This window comes from Cherax quadricarinatus, chromosome 29, assembly GCF_038502225.1.
Source record: "Cherax quadricarinatus isolate ZL_2023a chromosome 29, ASM3850222v1, whole genome shotgun sequence".
Taxonomy (NCBI): Eukaryota; Metazoa; Arthropoda; class Malacostraca; order Decapoda; family Parastacidae; genus Cherax; species Cherax quadricarinatus.
The window spans coordinates 23,423,315-23,434,014 of record NC_091320.1 but is presented as its reverse complement, the minus strand read 5'-3'; the positions used below and the strand labels follow the sequence as shown (position 1 = coordinate 23,434,014).

At 42.8% G+C, this 10,700-nt stretch overlaps 1 protein-coding gene across 1 annotated transcript; it reads left to right on the top strand.

The window, feature by feature from the left end:
* Positions 1-1,033: 1,033 nt before the first annotated feature.
* Positions 1,034-9,968, top strand: LOC128690624 (carbohydrate sulfotransferase 11). Its single transcript, XM_053779351.2, has 4 exons — positions 1,034-1,524; positions 4,772-5,008; positions 6,524-6,627; positions 9,016-9,968. The coding sequence occupies exons 1-4, from the start codon at positions 1,426-1,428 to the stop codon at positions 9,782-9,784; spliced, it is 1,209 nt and encodes a 402-aa protein (XP_053635326.2). The 5' UTR covers positions 1,034-1,425; the 3' UTR covers positions 9,785-9,968.
* The last annotated feature ends 732 nt before the right edge of the window (positions 9,969-10,700 follow it).

Genomic DNA, 10,700 nt, shown 5'->3' with positions numbered 1-10,700 from the left:
GGGGCCCAAGACTGTTCAATTGCCTCCCAGCATACATAAGGGGGATTACCAATAGACCCCTGGCTGTCTTCAAGAAGGCACTGGACAGGCACCGAAAGTCAGTACCTGACCAACCGGGCTGTGGTTCGTACGTCAGCTTGCGTGCGGCCAGCAGTAACAGCCTGGTTGATCAAACCCTGCTCCTCCATGAGGCCTGGTCTCAGACCGAGCCGCGGGGGCGTTGACCCCCGGAAACCTCTCCAGGTAAACCTCATACCCACCCTGTGGACGGTAGTCATAAGATTACAGAGGTACATAATGGGTCCAGGAATAACAAAAAAAGGCACAATACCGTGACTGGAACAATACACAAATAACCCGCACATAGAAGAGAGGACCTTACGACGACGTTTCGGTCCGACTTGGACCATTTACAGTCACACTTTGTAAATGATCCAGTGTGACTTTGTAAATGGTCCAAGTCGGACCGAAACGTCTTTGTAAGCTCCTCTCTTCTATGTGCGGGTTATTTGTGTAATGCGTCCAGGAACTGGACCACAAAGTTCTGAGAACTGAACAAGTTACAAAGGAAGTGAACTATATACATGTTTATATCCGGTTACAATCGTAATGAATTTATTACACAAACTTGAATTAAGTCACAAATATCTTACATTGTAGCTTATATATGGTTTTGAATTATTTATGTTACCTAATGTTTCAGAAGGGTATGTTTGATAATATAAACAAGTTAAAGGTACTTTACATATATGTTAAACTATGTACGATAACTATAATTATGTGTACCTGTACTTAAATAAGCTTACTTAAGTGGCTGTGTATTATTTATAATAGGCAAAGTCTGGGTATTTTTCAGAAAAAGATTGGTAATATACCACTGGATATTGACCTAATTTCGTTGTTATCTCTTAAAGTTGGATATGAACAACGAATGTATCAGACAGAAAGAGCACGTTAAACCATAGAAAACGGGTACTTCTGTTTACAAGCACAGAAAACGGCTGCGTTACCGTTAGTTATCACGCAGGGTGAGGTTCTGGGGCTCCACCAGGCTCAGTTGCGTGTCAGGCTTCACTGTTCTAGCAACTTCGGCCGCTCACTATATACCGGCCATACTATAATATATGTACATATATTTTTTTTTAATCACAATCGCCGTTTTCCACGGAGGTACGGTGACCTTCCCCCCCTCCCCCAAAGAAAAAGAAGAAACACATAGTCCGTCATTCCTTCAGTCGCTGTCTTGTCAGCAGCAACTGACAGCATAAAAGGATAATTAGTATCGGGAAAAAATGCTAAAAAAATTACTGACGAAGAATTTTTATGGATTCTTGGATAAACAAATCACTACATAGTAAGTGAATGAGTTTGCTTACGAATGATAAAAAGAACATGACAGGAAAGACGTGAGGTGGTGAGAGGAGAATGTTCCCCCGGGTGCCCAGGTTCCCCAGGAGGGTCGTCTTCACCTGTGTGTACGTCTACTGCCTCTTGATGATCCACCGCCTCACTGACACCAACCAGGTAACATTCCCTAACTCAGTTAATTCCTTCAACTAAACCTGATTATCTTCCATTACAAGTGCTGTAAACCCGGAAAGATTTTTAAATAATTCAATAATAATAATAACTAGTAAAACATAATAATAATAAATAAAATATCAACAGCAACAACAATAATAATAATAATGATGATAATATTGCTAGTCAACACATTTTCTGGTAAATATTACGGTGATTTTTAGGATAAATTTGTGGTAGTGATTCAGAATGTCATCGGTTTTGCATGACTGGCTCTGGTCTTTGATAACTTTGGTATCCCACTGAAAAACTTAAAAGATGTGACAAATATACTGATCAGGCGGAGCTAACTTACAAATCGCATTTAAATTATTTTTTAGATCATGCAAAAGTCGAATAATGTAATATATACAAGCACTTTATTCTATATAATAACTGATTAACATTAAGATAATTCAGATACCACTAATTACTATACCTGGAGGTTATTCCGGGGATCAACGCCCCCGCGGCCCGGTCCATGACCAGGCCTCCCGATGGATCAGGCCCTGATCAACTAGGCTGTTACTGTTGGCCGCACGCAGTCCAACGTACGAGCCACAGCCCGGCTGATCCGGCACTGACTTTAGGTATCTGTCCAGCTCTCTCTTGAAGGCAGCCAGGGGTTTATTGGCAATTCCCCTAATGCTTGATGGGAGGCTGTTGAACAGTTTTGGGCCCCGGACACTTATGGTGTTTTCTCTTAGTGTACCAATGGCGCCCCTACTTTTTATTGGCGGCATTTTGCATCGCCTGCCCAGTCTTTTACTTTCGTAGGGAGTGATTTCTGTGTGCAGATTTGGGACCATTCCTTCCAAGATTTTCCAAGTGTAGATTATGATATATCTCTCCCTCCTGCGTTCCAACGAGTACAAGTCAAGTGCTTCCAAGCGTTCCCAGTAGTTAAGGTGCTTGACAGAACTTATACGTGCAGTAAAGGATCTCTGTACACTCTCTAGATCTGCGATTTCACCTGCTTTGAATGGAGATGTTAATGTACAGCAGTATTCCAGCCTAGAGAGAACAAGTGATTTGAAAAGGATCATCATGGCCTTGGCATCTCTCGTTTTGAAAGTTCTCATTATCCATCCTATCATTTTCTTTGCACGTGCGATCGTGGCACTGTTGTGATCCTTGAAAGTGAGATCCTCAGACATTACTACTCCCAGGTCCCTTACATTATTTTTCCGCTCTATTGTATGGCCGGAGTCAGTAGTATACTCTGTTCTAGTTATTATCTCCTCCAGTTTTCCATAACGGAGTAGTTGGAATTTGTCCTCATTGAACATCATATTGTTTACCGTTGCCCACTGGAAAACTTAGTTTATATCTTCTTGGAGGTTAACCGCGTCCTCAGCAGATGACAGCCTCATGCAGATCCTAGTATCATCCGCAAAGGATGATACGGTGCTGTGGTGTATATCTCTGTTTATGTCTGATATGAGGATAAGGAATAAGATGGGGGCGAGTACTATATGTGATAACGTTGTAAGATTTTCTTCTATGTTGATCATCATCACAGTTTTGTTGAACAACTGGAAGAGATGAATATTGGTCACCATCGTACAATAAGACACATTTCAAGCTTCTAATGGAACTGTGTATAAACAGCAGTCAATCTCCTGGTCTATGTTCAAGTCTCGTCCGAAGAAATAATCCCAGGATGTTACTGTTCTTTACTGTTACAAGTTCTTTATCTTGGCTTAAATAAGGAAGGAGTTCAACCTCTCTTGTCCGATAAACTGTTATTTTTAACTTCTTGTTGTAGACACTTTTCTTTTAGTCTGGAAGATAAAAGTTCAGATACTTGCTTTGACAGACTGAGGTCAGGAATCAGATTATTGAGTTCTTCTTGGAAGAACTGTTATGGTGTTGAAATGCTTACTTAATATTCACTTCCACTACTATCGCCTGTGTTACATCCTAAACTCTGAGTTTCTTCAACATCTGACAATGGAAGGTCAGGCAGTGTTGTAAACACTGGTATGGTAACGTCTTCACTGTGTGGCACAGTGATCCTTGCTGACTCCTAACCAGGATATTCCCACTTGACTTTCTTGTATCCACTGAAACCTTTCACATTCAACATATAGAAATAATCGCAGTAATGGTTTTATGCTTCTCTCCACACCATAGACTCACCTAAGTTTAAACTTTTCACTTTACCTATTTCTCCACTGTCGTAAGCATTCTACACTGGACAGATACTTAAGTCGGTGCCGAATCAGCCGGGCTGTGGTTCGTACGGTGGACTACGTGTTGCCAGCAGTAACAACCTGATTGATCAACCCCTGATCCACCAGGAGGCCTGGTCGTGGACCGGGCCGCGGGGGCGTTGACCCCCGGAATACCCTCCAGGTAGACAGGTTTTACAAATCATACTGGGAGCCCAAGACTTGTCTTGTTCTCCAAGCGTCACTCCACAATAAACAAGATAACATTATTGTACAATATCTGTGATATTTTATCTTTGTTACTGCAAACAGTATTCGTCTCAAATATAACAAAATGTATTGGGATTGTTTAATCAGACTCTTCGTGAAGAACTTATGTTTATCTGGTCGTTGTTGATACAACTTTGCTTAAATATTAAGTCATAAATGAAGTTCTAATCTTTGTTAAAGCTGTGTGTATATACACAAATTGTTACTACATATACGTATGTAAGTGTTATGGTGTGAAGGTAGGTAAGTAATGTCTCATAAACTAGAGTCTGGAATACCCTACCTGAAGGAGGGTATTCCAGGGATCAACGCCCCAGCGGCCCGGTCCTTGACCAGGCCATGACTGGGCCATGACTGGTCCATGGACCGAGCCGTGACCGGACCATGACCGGTCACGACTCAATTATCTTTGGCAATATATTTTTTATTGTTGACCAGTGTAATAATAATAATGATAATACAATAATAATAATAATAATAATAATAATAATAATAATAATAATAATAATAATAATAATAATAATAATAATAATCCAAGCCCTTTCTTCAGAGTGTAGTCACTGTACTTCCCACCTCCAGGTCTCAACTCCGGTTAACTGGTTTTCCTAAATTCCTACATAAATGCTACCGTGCTCCCACTCCAACAGCACTTCAAACCGTTATAACCACTTGTTTCCACTTACTCCCATCTACTACGCTGACACTCTCCTGCTGGTTGGCAGGAGTGTGAGATAGCGCCTCCCACGCCTGACTTTTCCCTTCTGCAGGCTACACAGCAGCAGAAGGCCGCCCTCAGGGAAGACATCCTCGGTCGAGCGGGCGTGGTGCGGGCGGGGTGCTCCTCCTCCCCACCCACCCTGACGAAGCTACAACAGCACGCCCGCGACGCCACCCACGTCAGCACCAACCTTGCAGCCTACTACCACAACCTGCACCTCAAAGCAGCCCTCAAGAATATTATTTACCTGCCAAAGTACAACCTCTCATGGTGCCTTGTTGCCAAGGTCAGTAAACAAGGGAGAACCGCCGTACTAGGACAGTAGGCCTGCTGGTCCAGGTAGCAGGACCAGTAGGCCTGCTGGTCCAGGTAGTAAGACCAGTTGGCCTGCTGGTCCATGCTACCCAAGTCCTTCTCAGTCCCAGTCCATCTTACATATTTATTATGCCCAGCTGTTAACGTCGATAACGTCTGCTAACACACAGGTGCAACAGTTAGGTAGCTTTATTCCGAAACGTTTCTCCTACACAGTTGGCTTCTTCAGTCGAATTCAAAGGAGGCAGCAGAAGCAGTGATATAAAGATGTAATCAGTCCATCACTCTTAAAGATGTAGTGCTGAGGTGGTCAGTCTCTCAGCCTTGAGAAGAGTGGAGACTTGTATACTGTCAAGGTGAGGAGGAGAAAATCTGCGCCTCACCTCGACAGTATATGTCTACATACTTTTGCTTCAGCTCCACATTATTCCAGACTATGAAGCAAAACTCTTCTCCAGGCTGAGGGATTGACTACCTCAGCACTACGTCTTCAAGAGTAATTGACTGATTACATCGTCTTTTCATCTCTACTGCCTCCTTTGTATTTGACTGAAGAAGCCTACTGTGTAGGCGAAACGTTTCTGAATAAAGGTACCTAACTGCTGCACCTGTGTGTTACTTATCAACTTGTCGGTATTGTATACCATCATACTTAACAATTTGTTCCAACCATCCACAACTCTATTGCCAAGCTAGTATTTTCCTATATATTTTCAGTTTAAATTTATCCAACCTGAATCTATTAAAGGTCAAAGATTGTTACGATCAGCAAAGTTCAACATTGCGTAAACAGCTACCAACAACCTGGCTGGTCAGACACTGCGACGCGAATAGCAAACGGAGCATCGAGAATCATCCACCCCTTATGTTCAACGACTTCCAACGGGTTTACCACTTAATGGAATACAAATTCAAGATTATCATATAAGGGCCTCAGTGTAGGGCAGTCAGTGTTTTCAGTTATATATATATATATATATATATATATATATATATATATATATATATATATATATATATATATATATATATATATATATATATATATATATATAATATATGTATATATATATATATATATATATATATATATATATATATATATATATATATATATATATATATATATATATATATATATATGTGTGTATGTATGTATGTTAATGTGAAGCTCTAAACCCGTTTAAGGAGTGGTGGTACAATTTTATTCACCCAGGTGTTATTAATCATAGTTGCACTCACCTAGGTGTTATTTAGTTGTACTCACCTAGGTGCTATTACGTTACAATTTGGGATAGAACTGAAGATTTATTTCATGGGGAGCGCTAAACACTTAAGTTATACACTGCCCAGGGAATGGGAGGTAATCAGATCAGACTAAAGGGAGAGTGTAGCTCCAATTCCCTGGATTACGAGCTCTTCACCGGCATAAGCTCAACCCTCTTGAAGTACCCAACTTATCGTGACCTTTGACCTCGTCTTCCAGGTGGCCTCCACCTCCTGGACCAAGGCACTGCTTGACCTCCGAGGCATCATAGGTGACGCGTACAGTGACCCGCCGCTGCAGGTGGTCCTCAGACAAGCTTTCAGGTGAGATGAGACTGTCAGTGCGGTGCTTTGTTTAGAAAACATTTCACTGACTCACGAAATCGTAATAACACGATTGTAAACAAACCAGGGAACGGGTGGGGACTGAACCCAGTGACTTACGTACTGGACTGGAGTCTTAGGACTCACTTGCCACGGGTTCAATTCCGTTAACCAAATATTAACCAAACCCGTTCCGTGGTTTGGTTAACATTTTCCTGGTTGTGTTACGAAGTGATAAGGAAGTCTAAGTGATGTAGACTCGTGTTAAAAACGAGGCAAAAAAAAAAAAAAAAAAAAAAAAAAAGGGACGTGTTGCATAATACTAGGATATAACGGAAAACAGACAGAAACGTTTTGTAATATGTCCTAGTCTTTGTTCACGTGTCTTTTTAAACTACTTTTCGGTATCAGTGACCGGGGTTTGTGCCCCGTGTGCAACACTTCGGTATCTTTATCAACGACAGGTTACGCCCGCCTAGCAGGGTTCTCTGTCATTATTATGGGGGAACGCTAAACCCGTAGGGCTTATACAGCGACTGTGATAGGGGCGGGGTGGGGGGGTGTCAAGGAACCTCCCTCGAGGGGGGGATGTAGTAGACTTCTCCAGTCGAGAAAGGTACCAAAGTCTTGCCCATGTGTCCTGCTTAACGTAACGATACCGTAGCACAGGTAAGAGTGCTCTCTCCTCTCTAAGTCGTCTTCTTTTCAATATATTCTCGTCCCAAGCTAATCTTTCTTGCTCTGTACTCTACTTTAGCAATTTTTTTTCTTCTCCCGGTCCTCCAATTAGACCATTCAATTTTGTGCGAGTTGCCATTCGTTTATTTCTGGCCAGTGGGTGACTGCGCAGCCCCAGGGAACGTTCATATCTAGACGAGTCACATCATATCTAGATGAGTCACATCATATCTAGATGAGTCACATCATATCTAGATGAGTCACATCATATCTAGATGAGTCACATCATATCTAGATGAGTCACATCATATCTAGATGAGTCACATCATATCTAGATGAGTCACATCATATCTAGACGAGTCACATCATATCTAGATGAGTCACATCATGTCTAGACGAGTCACATCATATCTAGATGAGTCACATCATATCTAGATGAGTCACATCATATCTAAATGAGTCACATCGTATCTAGATGAGTGCTGTTGTGTTATCTCCAATGGAAATAAGACACTGACTTTTTTTTTTTTTGGGGGGGGGGAGGTTATCCTACATAATTTACACATTTGTTAAACTAGGTAAAAATACCACAGTGTGAGCCCTGTCATGTGCTTACACACACATCTTCCTCTGAAAATGTGTGTGTAAGCACATGAAAGCGATCAGGTTTAATTTCGTATTTTCACTGTGGTATTTTTGCATATTTGAAGTCACGCGTTTTATTGTGATTTTTTCCACGTTAAACAATGCATGATAATTGTACATATATATATACCTGTACCTAAATAAACTTACTTGGTATCATTCTTAAATTGTGTGAGCTGTGTCTGTCAACACATAAGACCTGAACAGACATTTATTTCCTGTTATTACTAAAGGGTTGTGTCCGCTTGTGTCCCGTGCAGTTTGTTTTATCCTGTGTTATTACATTCTTTCCTTCTTCTTTGATAATTACTTTAATATTCTACATAACTCCCCATACTATTGTGCCCACGAACGAGTGATAATGATCATTAACAACACTGCAACTAGTCAAGGACTCGAACCCATGCTGCTTTGGCCTGCCTTATGGTGGGCGAAAACTCTTGACGCCTAAATCCACTGGACCATACAATCCTTAAAGTGTAACGCATCCAGCGGAACTGAATGTTGTACTCGCTTCCCAAGGACACACGATGGTGTGGATGACTCTAGGCTAATTTCATTCTAGTCCCTGTTTGGTGTACTAGTACGAGCAGCATTTTGTATTATTGTGCCCACGAACGAGTGGTATTGATCAATAACAACACTACGCTAATTTTAAGGGTTGTATAGTCCAGTGGATTAAGGCGTCGAGTTTTCGCCCACCATGAGGCAGGCCAAAGCAGCATGGGTTCGAGTCCTTCGCAGTGTTGTTATAACTCCCCATGTGTAATTACATATTTGTAAATATTTGTAGTTATAAGTACAGAGCTATGATTGGGGTATCCCGTCTTCCGTATTTATTTAATCTATCACATAATATTTGTATAAATATCCAGTGGTTGTACTACCTCTTGTAAGACATTCCACTATATACAGAAACTTCTAATATCATTCTGAAGTTCTTAGTTTAAAACTTTGGCTTCTTGTTCTGCCAGATGATAGTGTTAGACAATCTTCCTTATGAATACTTTAGTGTGACTGTGCGTGATTTTTTGCTCTATCATTATGAGACCTTCTCTGTTGCAGGCCTGTGGATCCCTCGCGAGTTAATCACACCATTAACACCTCCCTTAAGTTTCTCTTCGTGAGGCACCCGTTCCAGCGCCTTGTCTCCGCCTACAGGAATAAGCTAGAGGACTCCAGCCTTCAGGAGGATGGTGCTTACTTCTATAAGAACTATGGAAGTAGCATCGTGCAGAGGTTTAGGAAGAGCAGAGAATCCGTGAAGGCGGAAAAAACTGCAGAAGTTAGAAGGAACAACACAGATGAGAAAAATAGTCTTCGGGATGTACACGAGAATAATGAGATAAAAACTAGACACAGAGTTACAAGTGATGGGAGGAAACAGGAGAATGACGGCGAAGGACGAAAGATGAATGATAATTTCTCCGAAAGAGAGAGGGAAAAGGAGGAGGATGAATATACTGAGTTCAGAAAGGAACCCACCTTCGAGGAGTACGTAGACTACCTCCTCAACACGGACGTCGACAGCTACGACGAACACTGGAAACCCATCTCGCGTCTGTGCCACGTTTGCGAGTTCAACTTCGACTACATCATCAAGTACGAGAACTTCAAGGAGGAGATCAACTACTTCGTGGAGATGTTGAAGGAGAGTGGGAGGCTGCCCACCAAGTTCCACCTTCAGTGGAAGAACCGAGGTGGGACGGACAGGGAGACAACGACCAAATACTTGAGCCAGGTGAGCCAACACAAGCGGTGGCTACTGTATGAGAAGTATTACGAAGACTTCTTGTATTTTGGCTACACGTTAGAAGATCATGTGCGACTATGATTTCTACACTGCACTGTATATACAAGTATAACTGAAAATGATATAATTGTGCTCATGTGATTAAACGTTTTATTTTTTTTAAAGTGTTTATATAGTTACCTGTTTAGGACTGTTATTCACGGGGCCTTGACACGTGACGTTTACCCTATTCAGTTTTGTTTTCAGCTCTTATTAACGTCCTGTAGGTACCCTTCGGCATATGTTACTGTGTTGACTATTAAATCACAAAAAGCAACATTAAGTCGATAATAATAATAATAATAATAATAATAATAATAATAATAATAATAACATAAAAACAATAAAATATATAAATAACCATGACGATGTTTACATGTGGCCTCGTGGCCCGGTGGCCTGGTGGCCTCGTGGCCCGGTGGCCTGGTGGCCTCGTGGCCCGGTGGCCTGGTGGCCTCGTGGCCTGGTGGCCTTGTGGCCCGGTGGCCACGTGTCCCCGTGGTTTCGTGGCCCGGTGGCCTGGTGGCCCGGTGGCCTCGTGGCCCGGTGGCCTCGTGGCCCAGTGGTTTCGTGGCCTCGTGGCCCAGTGGTTTCGTGGCCTGGTGGCCTCGTGGCCCGGTGGCCTCGTGGCCCAGTGGCCGGTGGCCTCGTGGCCCGGTGGCCTCGTGGCCCGGTGGCCTCGTGGCCCAGTGGCCTCGTGGCCCGGTGGCTTCGTGGCCCGGTGGCTTGGTGGCCTCGTGGCCCGGTGGCCTGGTGGCCCGGTGGCCTTGTGGTCTCGTGACCCGGTGGCCTCGTGGCCCGGTGGCCTCGTGGCCTGGGTTCGATTCCCGACGGGTGAAAACATTTCGACGTGTTTCCTTACACCTGTTGTCCTGTTCACCTAGCAGCAAATAGGTACCTGGGTGTTAGTCGACTGGCGTGGGTCGCATCCTGGGGGGACAAGATTGAGGACCACAAT

Excerpts from the sequence above, each read along its gene's own strand:
- LOC128690624 (XM_053779351.2), top strand. The coding sequence starts at position 1,426 with ATGTTCCCCCGGGTGCCCAGGTTCCCCAGGAGGGTCGTCTTCACCTGT. Across the intron at positions 1,525-4,771 it reads GCCTCACTGACACCAACCAG|GCTACACAGCAGCAGAAGGC; the intron begins GTAACATTCCCT and ends TCCCTTCTGCAG. Across the intron at positions 6,628-9,015 it reads GTCCTCAGACAAGCTTTCAG|GCCTGTGGATCCCTCGCGAG; the intron begins GTGAGATGAGAC and ends TCTCTGTTGCAG.